Source organism: Pezoporus flaviventris, unplaced genomic scaffold (assembly GCF_033815535.1).
Source record: "Pezoporus flaviventris isolate CSIRO_AGI_PZ_B2104156 unplaced genomic scaffold, CSIRO_AGI_Pfla_v1 ptg000013l, whole genome shotgun sequence".
NCBI lineage: Eukaryota > Metazoa > Chordata > Aves > Psittaciformes > Psittacidae > Pezoporus > Pezoporus flaviventris.
Genome location: NW_026892561.1, coordinates 4,197,948 through 4,209,949, shown reverse-complemented (window position 1 = coordinate 4,209,949; position 12,002 = coordinate 4,197,948). Strand labels below are relative to the sequence as shown.

Genomic DNA, 12,002 nt, shown 5'->3' with positions numbered 1-12,002 from the left:
ACCAGGAATGTGTACTGTGAAATCTTAAGATTGGATCTGTACCAGGTGTGTTTCCGGACAACTGCTGTTGGTGTTCGCACACCATCTTCAATCACTATCTTCCTAAGAAAATTAGTTTGAATGGAAACAATAAGTGTAAAATTTTCCTTCCTATTATCTGATCAAATTATAGTTTTGCATGATGTTAATTTTGGCTTGTAAGTAGAACCTGTAATCTATTTTTTAGAAAATAATAAAAGATTATCATATGTATGAAAAGTGATTAACCATTTAACCAGATGTATGTATCAGGTGAGATCAAGGTCTGTAACTGAGTAACTGCCAGAAATGGATCCCTAGAGCAGAGCATGGGCACAAAGCAATTGTTTGAAGATTCCTGCCCAGAATAATTCCCCAAATTACACTGTACAGTTCATGAGCCATCTGAGCCAGAGATGGTGGCAGTGTTTAGTAGCTCTCAACTGATTTTTCTTCCCTCGTCTTGTCAGTTGTTCTTTTTTGCTTGAAAGCATGGCACATAAACTTTTAGCATCCACAACATCCTGCAGGAAGAAGCTTCACAGTTTAATTCAACACTATGTGAGGAACCATTCTTCTTTGTTTGCTTTCAACACGTTAACTGTTAGTTTCTTTCAACGGCCCTTAGTTTTTGCACAAAGAGAACAGACAGGGTACAACTGTTTCATATTCACTGACATTTTGCCTAGGAATCATGATTTTATAGACCTCTAACATATTCCTCTTCAGTTATGCCTATTCCAGACCAAGGTTTACTGCTCTATTTGGTTGTTTCTCATAGAGAGGCTGTTGAAAATCTGCTCTGAATTTACAATTATCTGGTCTCAGACATTTCTGCTTCCATTTCCAGTTGCTTATTCTAGTCCCACTCAGGTCAGTTAAACAGCAAAAAACAGAGGCAGGAGAGAAAGGCGAGGTCTTGAAGAAGGTAGCATGATAATCAGAAGATAAACCGACTGTGAAAATTATAATCAGCACACCAACTACAATTAACATACTAATTCTTTACTGATGCTATTATACTAATTATTCTCACATTGCCATTAGCTCCATAAGTCATTAATATCTATTTTCCACAAGTTAAGATACCCAACTAATGCAATGTTTGTTAGCTGGTATCACATCAATGCTAAGTGTCTCCCCCCTTGTAAAAATGTCTTCCGTGGTATATTCTGTTTAGATATTTAAAAGGTTAATATTTAGTTCCATTTGCAATGCTGACCTAGCAAGAAAGAAATTAATTTGGCATTACGGCAGTGACATCAATTTCCCATGTAACTTTAGTAATGCATTTACTGGAAAGAGATTAATATCAATTCCATAAATCATTCACATGCTTTTTCCGGAGTTTGAGACATCTGAGTAATGTCATATATGTTAACTGATATCACTTTGTGCATGCTACATCCATTAATCTATGCCTAGGGTCATCATTAAAAAAACAACAAAAATTTCTAATCAATCTTTTGTTCTTGATTTTTCTGTGTGACTTCTAACTTGCAGTAGCGCAAAGGTATTGATATTCTGATAGAATAACACTGCTCTGAGCTGGGAACAGGCATTTCCAGAAAAGGGAAGCATTTGTTAAATTATCCCTCCTGGTAGCAATAACCACTTAATATCTTCATGTGAAATATGGCATACATTGCTGTCAACAAATAAGGAAATAACTAAAGTGTTTCGTTAATCAGACACACCTCAATGCCACTGAAGTAGGCTGAAAACAGACTATTACCGATTAATATATTGACTTCCATTTATTTTGGTTTTACATTGTGTATGAGCATTCTCAATAGATGTGAAAGCCAAGAGAGCCTTCCTGACTCAGTGATTCTAGCTATACATGACATATTATAATGTAGGAAGTTTGGAATAACAATTAGTTTTTGCTCCAAAACACAGTTTAGTCTACCACTAAAATTGTTTACACTGGAAGAAAGTAGCCTTAAACAGCTTTTACACCTTTTACTTCTAGTAATGTGCCATTATTACATGTGCCTGTATTGCTTTATCCCTGTTATAGGATATCGCAGTAGTGCCACTGAAATCAAGGTGAAGATGAGTATTTCTGTTCACCTAAATATAAACACTCACCGGATCAGCTTGTTTAACAGTTTTGGAAGCATTTTACAATTGCATATTAGATGGCCAAAATGCAACTACTTCTTAGGGTAGATCTCAGGTCTTCTTTGAACGTAATGATAACAGTGTCATCTTCTGTATCATCTGAGTTTCCATTTTTAAACATTTTACAAACAAAAATGTCCCTTTCAGAGAGTGTTTTACATCACAAATTTTATAGTATTTTATTAAACACAAGTAAGATTAATCTCACCTAATTTTAGCTGTCTAAAGTTACATGCCAAGTCTTAGCAACTGGGACATAGGCACCCCCAAAGGGCAATTCATCCTATATTATCTTTACTTTTGTTCAAAAGATACTTTTCCTGGTAAAGCTCAATGGCCTATTTTACGCCTCTAAGTGGTTACAATGAGATCAGCGGAATTACAATCACTTACTGCAATTTTGAGTGTTGTGCAAAGTGTTTTATAAGTACATTATCCTATTTTTGAAATATAGAAAGATATTTAAAACCTTAACAAAAATGATATGAGGGTGCTTCTCAGTCACATGAGATCTCTTAATACATTGTAAATCTCACATTTCCCAACTGATTAACAGCATTTGCAAGCCATCAGCACGGATTTTTCTAATCAGGTTTCTAATACCAAATATTTTATAAACCTGCTGTAGAAGACAAACTCGTGTTTGTCAACCATTTCCACTGCAAGGTGGTGGTACATCAGTCAACATCATAATATGAGGTTTACAGTAATTGAGATTGGAGCCCAAATTTTACAAAACTTTAATTACAACCTTTTGAACATAAACCACAATACACAAATTACCCAATCATAACATTTTTTCATTAAAAAAATAAGGATTCATCCAAAAGATAGAAGATTTAATGACTCTTGGCGGAGTTCCACTTTTTGGTTGAAATGAGAATAAAAGCAGACAGCAGCTTTGCTTCTAATTTCAAGAAACACAGTATTTTTTAACATTTAAACAGCATTATATTTGACTAACAAGCCAAAATATGTATTTTCAAAACCTTTTAAAAAGCCCTTGTATTTAGCAGTACGAATGTTGAGATTTGTGAACCTCTGAGAGCCAACTCTGTTCCTTTAATCCCCAAAAGCAATTATAAAACAAGCAATCGGAGCCACAAGCAGCAGAAACTGTGAGTTTGGGTTTTTTAACCATCCTCACAACACATCACAGTCTCCCACCTAATGCCAGCTTCCTTCCGTATTCTTAATGATACCCTACCAGGCAGGACAGAAGGCATTGTGGTTAATCCAGAAGTACTTGCAAGCCAGTGCAACCAACCAATACCAGTCTGTGGTGACTGGCAAGCCAGATCATACCAAAAAGAAGGAACTTTGGTCCTGTAAAGCACTATGAGCACTGCAGTGAAGGTGGTTGCTGAGTGGAAGGCATCTCTTACAGACTTTCTGAAGGCATGTTTCTGTAGCAGTTGTAGGAACACAGCCTGAATGCATGAGCGTGAGCCATGTGCTTCATACCCTGCTAGAGTAGGTGTTGATGGACTCTAGACAGTCAAGGCAAGGTATTTGACAGGACAAGTCATACGTATATGAGATGAGAGTGCAGGGAACATGAACTGCTTCCACACTCAGAGAACCTAGTCAATCAGCAATGCTCCCAAAGGACAGCATAAATTGCTGCTAAACTGAAACTGTTTTAATAATTTAATGCATTAATGACTAATAGGAAAAGGAACTACAACTGACCAAATGTATACATTTCAAATGTGACATCTCCTTTCCATTGGTTCTATGTGTAGATAATTGTGCTTCCATTTTCCCCCGAAACTAACTCATGTTTCTTGCGAAAATCAACACTATTCAAAACATTTTGTTGTGGTATGCAAGAAATCTGACTTTTCATCAGTTTCTTTTATGCCAATGATAAATCAATATTAAAAGTTTCTTTTGGCCACGTATATTCTTAAATATTAATAAAAACAACAAGGAAGATTCCAGTTGGAACACTAGCTTGACTTACGGGAAACACAAATTCAAATTCCTGGCATACTTGTAAGTTGATAATTCTCTCTCTCCTTCACTCCTCGATCTGTTATTTAAAAGACAAAGGGTTCAACCACCATTCTTCATTTTCAATAACTGTATTTATTTTACAGCAATGATTCCTTCACTAGCATTAGATTCATTAGGGTAGGTTAAGTGCAAGCTACAAACTGGTTAGGTAGCGCTTCTGAAAAGGAGCTGGACACTATAATGGATCACAAATCTTATAGAAGTCAACAGGTTTTTTTGTGAAAAAGATTGGACTGTCACAGAGCAGAAGTAAATAGATTGCAAGGCATGTCATGTCATAAGCTCTACATAGATCTGGCACCGGCTTATCTGAGAATCACATTCACCTTGGACCACTGCCTTTCATGGAACAGCTGGAGAAAGACCAGAGGAAATAAAGAATGATAGAAAATTTGGAACATGGCACCAGTAAGGAACTACTGAAAAAAATAGCAGTTATTTAACCTGAGGAGGGGAAGGCCAAGGGAAGATATGACCAGCAGCTTTGCATTAAGTCTAAGAAAGGAATATTCAGCTTTCTGTGCCTATAGGACTGGACAAGAATTAATGCATTTTTGGTATGAACATTTCTACATAGAAAGAAAATGTTTCTTATACTGAGCAAATTGCTCTGTTAGAATGGATTGCTGCTTTCTCACTGAAACTTTCTTCACTGAAAGTCTCTGAAAAGGATACATAAATATCTGCCAGGAATGGCAAAAATAGTGTATTCCGACTCTCAAAACCAGACTGGACTAAAAAGAAATCCCAATGCCCATTTCAATTCTACTTTTTATGATTTTTGAAAGCAAGGCATTTCAAAACAGCCAACTGGACACCGGTTTTCAGACTACATAAAACTTGGAATTATTACAAAACTGATGTGATTCATTTTCATAGAACCATGAATTCTAGAATGGTTTGGCTTGGGAGGAACCTTAAAGCTCAACTAGGTCCAACCCCCTGCTGTGAGCAGGGACACCTTCCATTAGTCCAGGTTGCTTAAAGCCCTGTCCACCCTGGACTTCCAGGGATGGGGCAGCCACAGCTTCTCTGTGTTTCAGTGCCTCACCACCCTCATTATAAAAAATCTCTTCCTTATGTTTTTCCTCAGTGTGGCTTTACCCTGCTGACAACTAAGTACCACGCAGCTGCTAGCTCACTCCCCCCTCTCCCAGTGGGATGGGGATGAGAACTGGAAAAACAAAGTAAAACCCACGGGTTGAGACAAGAACAGTTTAATAATTAAAGTACAATATAATGCTAACAATAATAATAATAATAATAAACTGGGAAATAACAAGCCTTGTAAAAAGTCTTCCTCCCATCTTTCTTATAAGAAGTCCTCTCTATGCACTGAATAAGGTCTCCCTGGAGCCTTCTCTTCTCGAGGCTGAACAAGCCCAGCTCTCTCAGCCCATCTTCACATGAGAGGTACTCCAGCACTGATCATCTTTGTGGCTTCCTCTGGACTCCTGTAGCCGGTCCATGCGTTTTTTGTAGTGGGGACCCCAGAGCTGGATGCAGTACTCCAGCTGGGATCAGTTTTATAACCTGTTCTTTGAAAAATAAATTCCAATAGGATATTACCCTTTTAAGCTGGTACTCAAAGAGCATCAATACACTACTGTATAAATGTTGCATACTACTGTTTGGATAATAGAAGGGGATAGATTTCAGCATTAATAACAATTTCATAAAATATCCAATAATCAGTTAATTTGCTTTGACCAGTTGAGATACTCTAAGTAATTACTCGGCTGACATATAAGAAAAGATAAAGTGAATTTACATATGAAGTGCACACAATATCATTATCATTCTTGCTAGTACATTGCCATCATGAGAAAGTAAATGAAGGTATTAATTTTATTCATATTTGTACTTTGGAGGTGTCTTAATATGCAAAGCAACATCACAGTCTCATCATGCTACAATGTAAATAAACACAGGATTTCAAATAGCATCTGCCTCTACCACATGCTATTATTGTCAAAGTATATAAAGTATGAGTGTTACCTTTGAACTGAATAAATGTTTTAATTTAAAGGCACAATTAATTCCATTGTTCAAAAACTGGAATTAAACCATCAAGCAATAATTCACATTACTTCTCAAACAGTTTGATGGCTGATGATGATCCTTTTCATTGTAGAGCAGCTAACACAATAAAGTAAATTTCTTAGCTTGGTCAACTGATTAATTTCATAACACAAAAATTCATAAACCCATAACTATTATGAAATAGCATTCTAAGAATTTTTAAAAACCACATTTTAAAAACAGCCTGAACCGTTAGAGACGAACCTTAAAAATAAGACACTCTTTATTATTCACTGCATCCTTTACACCTTTCACATAATGTAATCAAAGGATTTAAATAACTCAATTTAATATTTATCCAGGAACTGGCAGCCAGTATTCTACCCTGAGGGATGTAACTCTTCATAAAAAGCACATTTTACAAGACACTGTGGCAGTTTTGGCATTACCAGCACCATGCACATAAACCATGCTGAAACTCTGGTTTATCCTGCCAAATGCCTTTTGTACATATGGTGTTTAACAGTGCTCTGTAGATCTGTAAGCCAATAGTAATAGATTTAAAATCTGGAGACACACGTATATGTAACACAAAAAATTAAACATATATATTATTACCTACATACCCCCTATGCATATAAACATGCATGATGAAAAATATTATCTAAATTAATGTGCTAACTTGCAAAAATAATTTCTTTCAATTTGCAGTAGCTTACTAAAGTTTCATTCTCCTTCTAATGACATCTGAGGCTGAACTTCCATTAACCTTAGCAGTACAAAATTAGGCCACAAGAAACACAAAGAAACATATTTACACATCTGTAAAATCTTCTAATTATGCAAGGATGGGCTTGGCACTTTACCAGGTTAACTTTATGAGCTTAACTTCGCCAGTAAATTTCCAAATCACATTTTAAAATAACATATTTTAAATACCACACCTTTGATTAGATGTAGATTTGTTAGATGAGATTTGTTATACACAAATACCATATCTAACAGTGGAATAAAATCCAGTTATGTATCTACATGTGCTAAGAGATGGACTTGATGAAATGTACAGTTGTAATAACAAACTTCACACGCCTTTTTACATTTGAATAGTCTGAATTTATGTCGTACTCTGGATGAAGCAAATGTGAGTTTAATTAGCTTTAAATGCAAGTCTTCCTCTGAATTAAAACACTTTAGAATCAGAATAGCTAGGGTTGGAAAGGACCTTAAGATCATCAAGTTCCAACCCCCCTGCCATGGGCAGGGACACCTCACACTAAACCATGTCACCCAAGGCCTCGTCCAACCTGGTCTTGAACACTGCCAGGGATGGAGCATTCACAACGTCCCTGGGCAACCCATTCCAGTGCCTCACCACCATAACAGGAAAGAATTTCCTCTTTATATCCAACCTAAACTTCCCCTGTTTAAGTTTTAACCCATTACCCCTTGTCCTATCACCACAGTCCCTAATGAAGAGTCCCTCCCCAGCATCCCTATAGGCCCCCTTCAGATACTGGGAGGCTGCTATAAGGTCTCCACGCAGCCTTTCTATAAAGATGAGTGATATAGCTAAAATCATTACTATACTGACATCTCCACAACATAAAACAACACCAAAAAATGCTTACCACTTTCAAAACAGGCATCAAATATAAGATGTCCTTTTTTAGGCAGTCCACAATAACCAACTGGCAGAACAGTGTACTTGCTCACATTCCCTGCTATGATATCATCACTTCCTATGGCACTACCTGTTGCAATAAAAGCAAACAAAAGCATGAGAATAAACAAAAAAAAACCTATAAAAAACAGTAGAAAGACATTCCCCCCTGCTTTTCTATGTAACATGAGATTTGCACCATTTTACACATGCACCAGTAAATTAACTGTTTCTTTTCAAAGTTTATTTAAGAATTGGGACATAACAACAGCATCATATGTTAAAGCTTCTTTAAGTAAGAAGCCACACAGCCTTGTTTCTTTCATGTGCTTGCCCTGTGGCGGAATGCTTACATGCAATAGGCTGATATTCAGCTGAATCCACTTCTTCTGAATGGAGCTCTAGTACGTATATTCTGCATGGATTGAATTCCTCAGCAGCTTCTTAATCATAATCCTCAGCGCCATATTCCTCACTATAGGCTTTAATGGGATCTTTTTCTTCTATCCTGCTGCCTATTTTCACACCTCTTAGAACCTTTGAGACTGTTCAGTCCCACACATATTTGAAACTTGAAAATCCTTAGAAGGGAGAGACAGTCATGCAGGTGTGTGACTGATCACCTGTGCCTTGCTTGCTTAGGAAACAAAACTCAGAAAAAGAACTTAAAAGTGTTTTTAAACGTGGGGGTTATTTCATAATAAAATAGATGGGGATGTAAATTTTCTATAGAATGTCATGATTTTTGTCAAAATGTTATCAGTAGTGTCTACAGTGAAAGTTGTGTCTTGCCAAAAAAACATTAACAAACTGTAGTATGCAAAAAACAGGCTTCCAAATAAAGGGTGGAAGAACACAGGGATTTTTTTCATTTGAGAAATGTACAAGAAAGTAAGTTAATATTTATACATTATATTATACATTAACATTAACATTATAGTGTAGTGAAAGAAATACACTATAATATAACCAGGTGTTCATTTTTCTGACATTGGCTCAGCATTTTCTTCACAAAAAATATTTAACAATAGAGAAAATATCTTAAATGTAAGAGAAAACTAGAAGAAATGTATATGTCTTCAAGTGCAGAAGGCATGTGATGGAGTAATGGGATGATAATATCTTATTTCACTCTGATAAATAGGGTTACTAAAGCTTCTAGAAATAGACTTTTGGTCTGTACTGATTTTTTGACATTTAAATGGGTTACAGGGGATGATGAATGTGACATAAAGCTCAATTTGTTTTATTTTTATATTGAAAACTATTTCACACAAATGTTACAAGCGATTCATATTGGCCCTGAATGATGAAAACAGCTTATTAATTAAAACTGACCTTTCCATACATAAATGTATTCCACCTCTTGAGGCAAAACACCTTAGCTGAGGTAACAGATTATATGAATGTATTAGTGACACCACAGTTAAAGGGGCTGTCAGGCTTTCTATTATATACCCATATTTTCAGAGGTATGTCAATCCCAGATTAAAAAATATGTATATCCAGGCCAACACTCAGCATATAAATCCCCAGTGCTCCCGGGGGAAGAATTCTGAAACTTACTCTCTTTGGGAAGTACTGCAATAGTACAAAGACAATTCAGACTCTTTCTTACATAATCATCATCCAAAAAGATAGATATTAAATAATACACGCTATTATTTTTTAGCAAAATTATTATTTGCAACCTCAAGGTTATTTGTTTTAAACTGAATAAAAATTACCCACAGAGAGCAATCTGCAGCATTTAGAGTGTTTTCTTTAAATGCAAAATTGCTAGTTATGATCTTTTTAGCTAGATGGTACATGCTGATACAATTTGCCTAAAGGCTGGGGACACCGGAAGCAAGCTTAGACCTGGCTGAGGCACCTGTATGGCCAAAATCGTGTCTCTTGGTACAATTCCTCCCCCTGCATCATGCACCTGTAATTCATAACAGCAGCCACAGGGAAGCCTTTTCCTCAGTTTAAATTCAGGGCCACTTTGATTAAGGGTCCCCATACACCCTTCACATTTAGTCAAGTTAATTGGTCGTGATCTAGCACCTGGAATCGAGGATACAAAGAATAATTCAGGGGAAACCTGCAGATCTCTGCCAAAAATGCACAAGCTGCCAGGGCCCAAAGTGAAAGAATGGAAGGCAAGGAGTCAACTGAGTAAAGCAGTAAGAAGACTCAGTTCCTCCTCGTAAATGCTTACTTGTAAGTCTCAACTAAAAGTAATAGGCTTCTCGTAAATCTTAAAAGATGCCTAAATAAAGATCAGAAAATCACAGAATCATTTAGGTTGGAAAAGACCTTTCAGATCATCAAGTCCAACCTAACCTAACCATAAACTTAACGTTACCAAGTCCTTGTGAGGTTCTTTCTCAAAACCTTTTCATTACAACGTTAATAAACCCATGCCAAACTTTCAAGCTGTTTCAAAAGAATCTAAGAAAGAATTTATTATTTTTAAAGATGAAGGAACTAGAAAAGATTATATTCCTAATACTGCCACCATAAGGCAGTGTGGGAAAAGCAGGCAGAAAACAGAGTTAAATCTCCTTTTCCACCTGACACATGAGAAAATCTGTCAATGGAGGCTTTACGTGATGCAAAATGAAGCTGTCAAGTGACTGTGTCCTAGCAAAAAGTTTCCATCTGCTTCTCCTGGCCTTATGTAGCCGTCCAGGAACAAGAATAAAATCATCAGATAACCTATAAATCATAGTAGTTTAATAATATTAATCTCTCCCTGCATGCTCTTTATTACATAGCACTTTGAATATTCAGATTGTAGTGTTGTTCTATTTTGAGTTATATTATCTTCAGTTAATCTATAAACATACAAAACTGCAGTCTTTGAACTTCATGTTATACAGCACAACAGCATTATGCCCTTTCTGGCATGCTGTCCTTCGGTGATAAAGAAAAGGCCAGACTACTGGCCAAGAAAGAGCCTGCATTGCTGTATTACTAGATTATAAAACATGGCTTCACGCTTGTCTGTTCGGCAGATGCAGAGAGTGTTGCTGAGAATACATTACCACCTTCAGATGGAGAGAACTGTTACACTGTGCTCTAAGTCTTCTGGCCAATATAGAGATATTGTCCTCAGGACGGGGGAGCCCTAAGCAGATTTTCCTGACTGACGGCAAAGAGGTATGACAGAACCTTGTAGGAAAGGGAAATAGTACTTCAATCTGAAACAAACTGAAAGGGAAAGAAGAGAATTAACTGAAGCACATCCTGCCCATTGCACCTGGGGAGACCAGATTCTTTCTTGAAGAAAGCTTAGATGAGAAAAGGCAAAAGTAACTTAGCAAAGAAATTTTCTTGGACTGTAGGTCTTATTCTGTCAATTATTTTTCTTATAAGTTGTAAGACACATAGCTATTTTATTCTAATGCTTCATACCTTAAACTCCTGGAGTCTCCAGCAAATCCCTAGGATTTACTTTTAGCACAGTATTAAACTTTAATGGTAATTTTCTATCAGGTATAAAATCTGTAGGTGTCTGAAATCTCTGTAAGTATATAAGGATTTAAAATAAAACCTGGACAGATTCTTTTGGTTTCTGCATTCATCACTATTGTCATTGTGGATATATTTCACATCAAACTAATGAAAATTAATAGAATCAGTTACAGGGGACTGGGATTCTTAGGAGAAAAAAATTGGAAACTTCCAGAGCTTCCTGCTATTCTGGAGTTCAAAGGGTAAAGACAACATTTTTATCTAAGCAAAGATGAAAACAGTATTTGCTACAATGAACATCATGCAAATTTAGGTACATTTTCTTTAAAAACTCAGTTTCTAAAGGAAGGTGCCTCTTTAGTCAATAATAGTTACTCTTTAGACTGGGTAAACAACGAGCCCAGCTTCCAGATGTGACAAACTTCAGACTCCAGTTAGCAGCCGGCAGCTACCCCCATACTACATTAGGGAGGAGAGCACAGCTGCATTAAAACAGACATAGGGAAATAGCGAGTGAATTTGCCTGGAAAACCTGGATCATTCTTATGATGAGCCTTATTGCCTAACAAGGATAATCAATTGGAAAGGTAACATGGAAAGACAGATAACTGCCAAGTAAACTTTGTAGAAGTCTTTATTTAAATATAACAAATGCCATCAAGGTGCCTCTCATTCTCTTATGAGATCCTTATTT

At 36.5% G+C, this 12,002-nt stretch overlaps 1 protein-coding gene across 7 annotated transcripts in view; it reads right to left on the bottom strand.

Annotated features, from left to right (window-relative positions):
- The window catches only part of LOC133268341 (BEN domain-containing protein 5), a 951,280-nt gene that overhangs the window by 924,838 nt on the left and 14,440 nt on the right, over nt 1-12,002 (bottom strand). For all 7 annotated transcript variants that reach the window (XM_061451279.1, XM_061451280.1, XM_061451274.1 and 4 more), the window contains exon 2: nt 7,815-7,937. In XM_061451279.1, coding sequence (XP_061307263.1) covers nt 7,815-7,937 — 123 coding nt within the window. The remainder of the gene's footprint in view (nt 1-7,814; nt 7,938-12,002) is intronic.